At 41.6% G+C, this 12364-nt stretch overlaps 1 protein-coding gene across 2 annotated transcripts in view; it reads left to right on the forward strand.

Annotated features, from left to right (window-relative positions):
• kdm4b (lysine (K)-specific demethylase 4B) overlaps positions 1 to 12364 on the forward strand; it is a 576222-nt gene that overhangs the window by 430377 nt on the left and 133481 nt on the right. For both annotated transcript variants that reach the window (XM_063032523.1, XM_063032524.1), the window contains one exon: positions 8911 to 9089. In XM_063032523.1, coding sequence (XP_062888593.1) covers positions 8911 to 9089 — 179 coding nt within the window. The remainder of the gene's footprint in view (positions 1 to 8910; positions 9090 to 12364) is intronic.

A 12364-nucleotide genomic window follows, 5' to 3' on the forward strand; every position in this document is an offset into this window, starting at 1 on the left:
CTGATATTGATGGAAAGTCGTATTAAACAAATTGCTTGTGAGTTTTCCTTTGCAGGTCAGAGACTGGTTGTGGGTAGGTATATTGGATGTATATTTAATCCTGTATTTTATTGAGCTGCCCACAGGTAAAATCGGGATTTGTTGAGGGGATACTCATGGATCAATTACACAAGATTCTTAGCCATGTGCTGTCATTTTGTGATATGGCAGCAGGAGTGAAATTATGGATGAAGTGGTATGAATTTCTTTTATTGCTCTAGACATTCACAGACAGCTTGCTTTTAGGAAATTAGAGGGTGTAATACCTTGCATTTTTATAGTGTTTTTCATCAGGAGTGTCCAAAGTATTTACAATGAAAGTAACATTTTATTGTTTCATCTGAAAGACAGTAGTTCCAGTGATATAGCACTGACATGTCAGTTAGGATTTTGTGTTCAGAGCTCGAGAGTGCAATTTAAAACCACAAGCAACTGACTCAGACTGGAGAACTGTACCCCCTGAGCCATGGTTGACACTTTTGATATTGATGAGGTAATCAGAAGGAATCCTACTTCTTCCCCTCTGATACTTGTCACACAAACTAGGCAGATAGATACAGAATCGAAATCAAGTTTATTATCACTGTCATATGCCGTGAAATTTGTTGTTTTGCAGGAAAAGTACAATGCAGGGCCCAAAAATTACTATAAGTTACAAAATAAATATTGGTAAAGACAAAGAACCAAGTTCATGGGTTCATGGACAGGTAAGAAATCTGGCAGAGGGGAAGAAGCTATTATTAAAAGGTTGAGGGTGGGTCTTCAGGCAACTGCCCCTCCTTCCTGATGATGGTATAATTTGAAGAGGGCATGTCCCGGAATATGAGGGTCTTTAATGATGGGTGCCACCGTTTTGAAGCACTGCCTCTTGAAGATGTCCCTGATAAGAGGGTGGGTTGTCCCCAAAATAGAATATTAGTTCTTCCATGGACAGTTATTAAAATCACAGTGTGAATTGAACTTGAAAATGAATGTGACTGGAATTTTGCTTTATTCATTTTTGGAGAACTGGGCATCACAAGTAAGGCCAGCATTTATTGGTCACTTCTAAGTGCCCTTGAGAAAGTATGTTGACTCACTGTCTTTAATAGAGGGAAATGTTCTGGGCCCAGTAGAGCTCTTGAATGTAGAGCCAGTGATTGTGAAGGAATGGCAATATATTTCTAAATCTAGATAATGTGTGACTTGCACACCAGTGGCTCTATTTCATTTGGAGTTTGAAGATATATGATATGCCATCAAAGATTCCTGCAAATTTCTGTAGATGTATGATGGAGTTCACTCTGACTGATTTCACCACAGCCTGGTCTGGTGCCCCTAAATCAGAGGGTCTCAAAAGGTGACAGAGGGGTTGTAGGCTCAGCCAGCTCCATCACGGGAGCGATGTACCGCACCATCAAGGACATCTTCAAGAGGCAGCATTCATCATTAATGACTCTCATCATCCAGGATATGACCATTTCTTGTTACTACCATTAGAAATGACCCACAGTCACTGATTTAGGAATGCCACCAGGTCTATGACCCCATGAGAACTACCTTGTTATTCCTCTTTTACACAATTTATTTATTCTTAAAATTTACAGATTTTTATGCCTTTGCCCTGTACTGCTACTGCAAAACAACAAATTTCATGTTATATGTCAGTGATAATAAATATGAATCAGATAACTTGCAAGTGATGGTATTCACAACCATCTGAAGTCTTTGACCTACTTGATGATGGAGATTTTGGCTTTCTCAGGTAGTGTCAGCATACAGTTTGCAGACGATACACTCTTCACTAGGTAACAGAGGGAAGTGATTGTTTTGCTTGGTGGTTGGAGTGCTATTAAATGTGCAGCTGTGTCCTGGTATAGTGCTGAGATTCTCGGGCACTTTTGCGGCTGCACTCGTAGGCTAGTGGAAAGTATTGCATCACAATGCAGATGGTGGGGAGAATTTGGGGTGTTGGGAGTTGATCAGTCGTTGAAGTATATTTACCTTCTGACCTGCTTTGGTAGTCACAGTATTTATCTGGCTTACTTAGTTGAGTTCTGGTCAATTGTGACTCCAAGAGTACTGCTGAAAAGTAAGATGGCAATATTATTGAATATTAAGGGTGCTTAGACTCTGCTTTCAGCCATTTTTGTGCCATACTTGTTTCTAGCCAATATCTAAATGTCTGCTGAGTTTTTCTATATGCAGACACAGACTGCTTACTTGCTGAGGAATTACAAATAAAATATTACATTGTGCCATCATCAGTGAGCTTCCTTTTCCTGGATGTAGCCTGGCAATTTCCCTATTGTTGGCTAGATACCAGGTTTTCAATTACTTTGCATCAGTTTAGCTGGGTACACAGCTGGTTCTGAACCATTCATAGCATAAATGAAACCTTGTTTGGAACTATTGCTTTTTCTTGGTCCTGTTCTCTGAACAACTTCTTGATCCTCATTGAGGGATCAGCAGTGGAAAGGGTGACCGGTTTCAAGTTCCTGAGTACCAACATATCTGAAGGTCTATCCTGGGCACAGTATATTGACGCAATCATAAAGAAGGCACAACAGTGGGTATATTTCATTAGAAGTTTGAGGAAACTTGATATTGATAGCAAAGCCTCTAGCAAATTTCAAAAAATATACTGTGGAGAACATTATGACTGGTTGCATCACTGTCTGGTATGGAGGGGCCATTGCACAGGACCAGAAAAAGCTGCAGGGAGTTGCAAACTCAGCCAGCTCCTGCTGGCCCTGATGCTAGCAGGCATGAACTTCAGATTGCGGTCCCTGCCATTGATCTCGCTGGCTCCAATACCTCAGGGCATACTCAAAACCCGGACTCCAGCAACGACCATGGACACCTTCAAAGCGATTGCGCAACCACCAACTGCGACTCCAGCCTTGAACTCCAGGCCGGGTCTTTATGTGCTGCTATTGTGACTCCCGTCTCCCCTTCCCCCACCACCACCCTGCAACCCCCTCTCCCTCAGATCCCACCGTCAGCTCCTGGGGCCTCAGAGGCTCCATCTTCCTCTCACCCCAACCCTCCCCTCTCCATTGACACCCCCAGCCTCCCCCCTCCCCCCTCTGATCCCAGCTCTCATCCGTGCCGGGTCTTTACCATCTCCTTCGACCTTCAACTGTCGGAGGCAGAGTGCTCTGTCCTCAGTAAGGGCCTCACCTTTGTCCCCCTTCACCCACACCTCAGCGAGTTCCGTGTTCGCCATGACACGGAACTCTTCTTCCGCCGTCTCCATCTCCGAGCCTACTTCTTCGGCAAGGACTCTTCCACCCCCACCGATGACCCCTTCTCCCATCTTCAACCCTCCTCCTCTTCATGGACACCCTGCTCTAGTCTTCTGCCTGCTCTGGATCTCTTTATCGCTAATTGCCGACGGGACATCAACCGTCTCGACTTCACCGCACCTTGTCCCCATTCCAACCTCACTCCTTCCAAACACTCTGCTCTCCACTCCCTCCGCACTAATCCTAACCTTACTATTAAACCCGCCAATAAGGGGGGTTCTGTTGTAGTCTGGCGTACTGACCTCTACCTTGCCGAGGCACAGCGACAACTCGTGGATACCTCCTCTAATTTACCCCTCGATCGTGACCCCACTAAGGAGCACCAGGCCATTGTCTCCCACACCATCACTGACTTTATCCACTCAGGGGATCTCCCATCCACTCTACCAACCTTATAGTTCCCACACCTCGCACTTCCCGTTTCTACCTCCTACCCAAGATCCACAAACCTGCCTGTCCTGGCAGACCTATTGTCTCAGCTTGCTCCTGCCCCACCGAACTCGTTTCTGCATACCTCGACACGGTTTTATTCCCCCTTGTTCAATCCCTTCCTACCTATGTTCGTGACACTTCTCACGCTCTTAAACTTTTCGATGATTATAAGTTCCCTGGCCCCCACCGCTTTATTTTCATCATGGATGTCCAGTCCCTATATACTTCCATCCCCCATCAGGAAGGTCTCAAAGCTCTCCGCTTCTTTTTGGATTCCAGACCTAATCAGATCCCCCCTACCACCACTCTGCTCCGTCTCATGGAATTAGTCCTTACTCTTAATAATTTCTCCTTTGGATCCTCCCACTTCCTCCAAACTAAAGGTGTAGCTATGGGCACCCATATGGGTCCTAGCTATGCCTGCCTTTTTGTTGTCTTTGTGGAGCAATCTATGTTCCGTGCCTATTCTGGTATCTGTCCCCCACTTTTCCTTCGCTACATCGACGACTGCATTGGCGCTGCTTCCTGCACGCATGCTGAGCTCGTTGACTTCATTAACTTTGCCTCCAACTTTCACCCTGCCTTCAAGTTTACCTGGCCCATTTCCAACACCTCCCTCCCCTTTCTAGATCTTTCTGTCTCTATCTCTGGAGACAGCTTATCTACTGATGTCTACTATAAGCCTACTGACTCTCACAACTATCTGGACTATTCCTCTTCTCACCCTGTCTCTTGCAAAAACGCCATCCCCTTCTCGCAATTCCTCCGTCTCCGCCGCATCTGCTCTCAGGATGAGGCTTTTCATTCTAGGACGAGGGAGATGTCTTCATTTTTTAAAGAAAGGGGCTTCCCTTCCTCCACTATCAACTCTGCTCTCAAACGCATGTCTGCTCTCACTCCGTCCTCCCGCCACCCCACTAGGAATAAGGTTCCCCTGGTCCTCACCTAGCACTCCACTAGCCTCCGGGTCCAACATATTATTCTCCGTAACTTCCATCCCCCCCATCCCTCCCCAGTGATATCCCTCCTGGCACTTATCATTGTAAGTGGAACAAGTGCTACACATGCCCTTACACTTCCTCCCTTACCACCATTCAGGGCCCCAGACAGTCCTTCCAGGTGAGGCGACACTTCACCTGTGAGTCGGCTGGGGTGATATACTGCGTCCGGTGCTCCCGATGTGGCCTCCTATATATTGGCGAGACCCGACGCAGACTGGGAGATTGTTTTGCTGAACACCTACGCTCTGTCTGCCAGATGGATCTCCCAGTGGCCACACTTTTTAATTCCACATCCCATTCCCGTTCTGATATGTCTATCCATGGCCTCCTCTATTGTAAAGGTGAAGCCACACTCAGGTTGGAGGAACAACACCTTATATTCCGTCTGGGTAGCCTGCAACCTGATGGCATGAACACTGACTTCTCAAACTTCCGCTAATGCCCCACCTCCCCCTCGTACCCCATCTGTTATTTGTTTATATACACACATTCTTTCTGTCTCTCTCCTTTTTCTCCCTCTGTCCCTTTGACTATACCCCTTGCCCATCCTCTGGGTTCCCCCCCCTTTCCTTTTTCCTGGGCCTCCTGTCCCATGATCCTCTCATATCCTCTCATATCCTCTCATTGCCAATCACCTGTCCAGCTCTTGGCTCCATCCCTCCCCCTCCTGTCTTCTCCTATCATTTCGGATCTCCCCCTCTCCCTTTCAAATCTATTACTCACTCTTCCTTCAGTTAGTGCTGACGAAGGGTCTTGGCCCGAAACGTCGACTGTACCTCTTCCTGGAGATGCTGCCTGGCCTGCTGCATTCTCCAGCAACTTTGATGTGTGTTGCTTGAATTTCCAGCATCTGCAGAATTCCTCGTGTTTGCGTCTTTAATATGCTGTGTGTTATTCACTTGTTTTTTGCCGTTTAAGCGATCTGTTCTTATTTTTGCGCGTTGGGTGTTTGATGTTTTCTTTGAACGGGTTCCATGGTGTTTCTTTGTTATGCAGCTGTCTGCGGGAAGAGTATTCTCAGGGTTGTATACTGAATATATACTTCGATAAGTGTATTTTGAATCTTTGAATGTTCATGTACAAAGTACATCTTCGAATATTTTCAAAGATTCGAAGTTCATGTTTTGAGGCAATACAGGAGGAGGTACAGGGGCCTGAAGACAGACACTCTACGCTTCAGGAACAGCTCCTTCCCCTCAGCTACTAGATTTCTGAATGGACAATGAACCCATGTACACTGCCTCACTATACTTTTTTATTGCTCTCTTTTTGCATTACTTCTTTAATTTTTATATTTATTTCTTGCTGTAATTTACAGCTTTTATTATTATGTATTGTAATGTTCTGTTGCCACAAAACAACAAATTTCATGACGTACACCAGTGTTAATGAACCTGATTCTGATTTTGATGTGATGTGGGTTGACATGACTTTGCCAAAGACTAGCATCTTAGGTGGTAGGTATCTTGGGTAGAAGCTAAGACTTGGTGTTTCTAGCTGACATGGTTGCAAACGCTTCAGCTTTGTCAGTATTGCTCACAGACAGAATTCCTCTGTGGTTTATGTGGTTGTTTGTGGAGATTTCTTCAGTCTGCAATTTTATTTGAAGATAGATACATCTTTTGGTTTTGAAAGAAGCAGCATATGAGCTTAGTTCAGTAAAGTGATACTACTAAGATAAAAGAAAAACTGTAATCTTTCTGAATTGTGAAGCAGAGCAAAGGGCTGAATAGCCGCTTCTATTTATGTTCCTGTTCTAATTGTTCAAAACCATTTGACACCAGATATCACATGACTGCTGAACTTTGGTCTGATCCATTGGTTTTGAAATTGCTTGACTTTGTTTATTTTTGTTGTGTATTAAATATTTAAATAGTATTTGAATAATCTTGTGTGTGTGTATACACACACACACGCGTATATGTTTAAATTTATATAATAAAATATATATTTCTTTAATATTTTAAGCAAGAAAACTTTTTTATTTCCATCTCTTACAGTTTCAAAATAACAAAAAAGGAAAAGGGCCCGAAGCAAAAATTTGGGCACCCTGCATGGCAGTACTTAGTAACACCCCCTTTGGCAAGTATCACAGCTTGTAAACGCTTTTTGTAGCCATCTAAGAGTCTTTCAATTCTTGTTTGGGGGATTTTTGCCCATTCTTCCTTTGCAAAAGGCTTCTAGTTCTGTGAGATTCTTGGGCCGTCTTGTATGCACTGCTCTTTTGAGGTCTGTCGACAGATTCTCGATGATGTTTAGGTCAGGGGACTGTGAGGGCCATGGCAAAACCTTCAGCTTGCGCCTCTTGAGGTAGTCCATTGTGGATTTTGAAGTGTGTTTAGGATCATTATCCTGCTGTAGAAGCCACCCTCTTTTCATCTTCGGCTTTTTTACAGATGATGTGATGTTTGCTTCCAGAATTTGCTGGTATTTAATTGAATTCATTCTTCCCTCTACCAGTAAATGTTCCCCGTGCCACTGGCTGCAACACAAGCCCAAAGCCTGATCGATCCACCCCCGTGCTTAACAGTTGGAGAGGGGTTCTTTTCACGAAATTCTGCACCCTTCTTTCTCCAAACATACCTTTGCTCATTGTGGCCAAAAAGTTCTATTCAGAAGGTTCAAAGGAACATCTAAACAAGCCTGATGCATTTTGGAAACAAGTCCTGTCTACTGATGAAGTTAAAATGGAATAAGTACATGTTCAATGCTGAATATTTGCAGAGCTTCCCTTACCCACTCATATACCACTATGCCACCCTATCTGGTAAAATGGGGTCAACACATGAATGCAGGAATTTGGCATGGTGTCTGTAAGGTGTGATTCTGTGAGGATGATAGAATCAGGTTTTGATAGCAGTTCTAACTATTTGTGCGGAGGACTTTGCAAGGTAGAATTCACCTCATCTGAATTCCGTGCCTCCATTTCTGATCAGTGGTCCATCTTTTCCTTATTTGAATGTGGTTGTTATGGTGCGATTGAGTGACTTGCCCTGCCAGAGGAAATTTAACAATAGACTACATTGATGGGTCTGGAGTCCGATTTTGCCAGACCAATTAAGGACAGCTACCATGATGGACTTTGAACTCTGGCCTGTGGATTTTTCTCTGTTGCTGAATTATTAGCCCGGTAATTCAACTGCTGCAGTTCATATACATTAAATAATAAAATTCAAAATAAATTAATCACTGTGCCCTTGTGCTGAAATCAATTTCAACCTTTGTTCCCTTCTCATACATTTTCTGGGCTGGTCCACTGTACATTTTCTCTTGTATTTCACAGCTGTGCCTCTCATTTTCATGCGCTTCATGAAATTGTTATGGCATAGAATGAAGCCATAGAACAATCTCACTCTATCAATCTTTCCCTGTAGTCTACATAATATTCTTTCAGTGCATAAACAATTCCCTTTTGAATGCACTGATTGATTCTTTCTCCACCACCTTCAGAGGCAGCAAGTTCTCTTTCCTTTGCCTTGTCACAGTTCAATCCTTTTCAGTGTGCTCTGTTTTTTGAGTGCAAGGTGCTGTGATAAGCTAAATGTTTTAATCATTAATCTTTGGTCTAATTCACCAGGAGCTCCAGCGACTGTGCATACCTGCAATAAATAATACGTGACAAAGAAATTATTCAAACATTTGGAGAAAATATAAAGAATTATTAAATTTTGGGTTACTTGGACAGTGAATTGTAATTTGATTATTATCTGGCTGAACTGGAAGTTCACTTTAATTTTGTTAATGAATTGGTTCTTTATTTAAACTGCACATCTGACCAAGATCCACTTGTCATTTATTTATGAAAGAAAAAAAAATTGTTTTTGGAATTATTTATTGGTCTTTTGTAACTGTATTTGTGAATAAAATTCACAAGTAATACAGGCATTTGACAATGTTTCACATGACCTAGGATGATGGAGGAACATGCGTTCTTGTTCACCTGTTCCATTGAAGCAGTCGTTCCTAGCTTTGCCACTTAGTTGTTTATAAAGTACCCTAATGCCAAATTGGTAAGTTCTATTACAGCAACTGAAAGCATTTCTTTCGTTTATTGACAAATAGCTATTATCATTTTGGAAATGCATACTGGCAATTGTACAAAAATTGGTGTGATTAGAGAATTGATTCTGAATTTGCAATTTTCCCCATAGAAATGCTCGTTTTCTCTGGTGAGGAAGATCAGGCTGAATCAGAGGCTTGGATGGCACCACTTACTCATCTTTGGCAAAGTCGGTCGTACAACTTCTTGGCTGAGAGGAAGTTTAATGCATCTGCTGCACTAACTGAGCCATACTGTGCAATATGTACGCTCTTCTACCCCTACTATCAGGTAATGAACATTATCTATGTCTGTATGCACTGGCAAAATACACTGAGCTGTGCTGTGGTCTGTTTAATTAGCTGTTGTACACATTTGATCATGCTTGTGTATATCATGAAATCTGACTTGAGCTAAAGTCTTTTGCTACTTCACACCTTTATGTTATATACAAAGCTTCTGCCAGATGATTTCAAGATAAGAAGGGTTGTTATGGTGTAGCCACAAAACACAAATGTCAATGGACCAGAGGAATTTTATAGTTCTGATCTTTCCGTCTAATGTTGGGGAGTACCCAGCGCTTTAAAAAGAGCACAAAGATCTTTTCTGAGGAGGAAAGTTCAGTTGTGCTTGCATTCATTGACAACAGAGTAGCCTGTCTCATTGATGATGGCCCATATGGTGCATACAGCTCCAACAGAATGGTCTATTGGCCTTCCTTTCATTAATTGACTGCAAAATCATGGGGCCTTAAAACAACATGAAAAGAATAAATTTGAAATGCTTCTGTGTCCTGCTGAGATTTCCTTTGAACACCCTAAACAAAATGTATTTAATTCACTCATTACAAATAGCACTTCTGAAATATTATTCCAAAAAATTGTGTTAAATAATGCAAAGTTAAAATCTGTTTAAAATTAAAATTCAAAATTTAACATGAAGTAGGATGAATGAGGATCTGCTGTCTAGAAATCATACTGGCTTATTGGTCCAAAGAAAATAATTGAGCAGTTTAGTGATGTCGATATGAAGAATCTAAATTAGAAAAGTGCATCACATTGTAGAGATTGTTTTAATTATTTGTAACAATTATCTACATCTATGAAAAGCTGCTGTATTTTATAAAAAATGCACCAAAAGTTTGTCTTCACTCTAGTAAATCAAGGGTCAAAAGACCTGATTCAGCTTCACATAAGGCAGGAAGTAAATCTTGACATGATAAGTAGCTTCACAATTTGAAGCACAATTGGTGTTCCTTTCGTAACTTCTACACACATAAAGAATATGCAAAGCATGGCATTTCATACCCAGTTTTCCTCGGAACAACTGAGCAAGGAGTTACAGTTCACATTGGTTCATCTGTAGCTCTTGAATTTTAAGCAAGAAGGCAAAAATTCATGAACCAAAAAAAATTTCATTTCAATCTTAATAAAATTGTACTGCTGCTGCTACTTCTGAGAATTACAGACTACCTAGCCATGTTATTGGACTTTAGATTGAATAGGTTTAAAAAAAAATTCTCCCTATCCTTGTGTTCGTTCTACAAGCCAATTTAAGCAGCAGATTCTTTCACATCCTTAAATTCTACAACACTCAGGGCAAATGATGAATGGGGAAAAGCAGTCAAAAAAAGGAAATGGTGATTTATAATTGGTTGGTGCTTGAAAAAGTATTTGTTGGGACTGATGAGCATTGGTGCCAGGAAGAGAACATATCTTTGCTTCCCTCACTCTGACTATGGAAGTTGGAGCTGAGCCAGATGTGTGTAAGCTGGTTAAATTCAAAGCAAAGTTCGACATCTCAGAATCAGGTTTATAATCACTGGCATGTGTCATGAAATTTGTTAACTTAGTAGCAGCAGTTCAGTACAATACATAATATAGAAGAGGAAAAATAAATAAATAACTAAATACATCAATTACAATATACATATATTGAATAGATTAAAAATCATGCAAAAACAGAAATAATATATATTAAAAAAGTGAGGTAGTGTTCATGGGTTCAATGTCCATTTAGGAATTGGGTGACAGAGGGGAAGAAGCGGTTCCTGAATCGCCTTCAGGCTACTGTACCTCCTACCTGATGGTAACAGTGAGAAAAGGGCATGCCCTGGGTGCTGAAGGTCCTTAATAATGGATGCTGCCTTTCTGAGACACCACTCCTTGAAGATGTCCTTGATATCTTGTAGGCTAGTACCCAAGATGGAGCCGACTAAATTTACAACCTTCTCCAGCTGCTTTTGGTGCTGTGCAGTAGCACCCCCCCCCCATACCAAATAGTGATGCAGCCTGTCAGAATGCTCTCCATAGTACATCTATAGAAGTTTTTGAGTGTCTTTGTTGACATACCAAATCTCTTCGAACTCCTAATGAAGTATCGTTGCTGTCTTGTCACCTTTATAACTGCAGCGATATGTTGGAACCAGGTTAGGTCCTCAGAGATCTTGACACCCAGGAGCTTGAAGCTGCTCACTCTCTCCACTTGTGATCCCTCTATGAGGATTGGTATGTGTGTCTTTGTCTTATCCTTCCTGAAGTCCACAATCAGCTCTTTCATCTTACTGACGTTGAGTGCAAGGTTGTTGCTGTGACAGCACTCCACTAGTTGGCATATCTCGCTCCTGAATGCCCTTTTCTCTCCTTCTGAGATTCTACCAATAATGGTAATAATCAGCAAATTTGTAGATGGTATTTGAGCTATGCCTAGCCACACAGTCATGGGTATAGAGAGAGTAGAGCATTGGGCTAAGCACATACTCCTGAGGTGCACCAGTGTTTATCATCAGCGAGGAGGAGATATTTATCACCAATTTGCACAGATTGTGGTCTTCTGGTTAGGAAGTTGAGGGTCCATTTACAGAGGAAGGTACAAAGACCCAGGTTCTGTAATTTCTCAATCAGGATTGTGGGAATGATGGTGTTAAATGCTGAGCTACTGTATAGTCAATGAGCAGCATCCTGACATAGGTGTTTGTCCTGTCCAGGTGGTCTAAAGCCGTGTGAAGTGCCATTGAGATTGTGTCTGCCATTGACCTATTGTGTCTGACTAATCTGCTCTTAATGGCAATAAGGTGTTTTTTGCTATACCAGATTGTGTCTTTCATATTTCCATACCTGAAAATTCCTGTGCTAAATCTGAATGTCTGAAAAAGTGCAGGCAGTTTTTTTCTTAATGAATCTGGCCATAACTGCTATGAGTTGGCATTGTACAAATATTTTTACATAATATACAAATAAATTGGTTGAAATATTTTGTCAGATTCAGTTTATTGTTCAAGCAGAACTATTATGTATCAATATTTAAAAAGGAAAATTATTATCTACCTGAAATAAATTATTAAACATTATGGAGATTGAGGATGATAGATCAAATCATGGCTATTGGTAGAAAAATATGAAATGTAATTGGTTAAAAAATGTTTGTTTCTATGCTTTTAACAGTTGTATACTGCTCTGTGACTTCTCCAGTTCTCGGATGGCTCTTGGTACTTCAGCTTGAATGGTTGAAACAGTAATTGAACCAATATAGACCAGTTAGCTTCATTTGGATATGATTGTGTCAGA

This window comes from Mobula hypostoma, chromosome 24 (assembly GCF_963921235.1).
Source record: "Mobula hypostoma chromosome 24, sMobHyp1.1, whole genome shotgun sequence".
NCBI lineage: Eukaryota > Metazoa > Chordata > Chondrichthyes > Myliobatiformes > Myliobatidae > Mobula > Mobula hypostoma.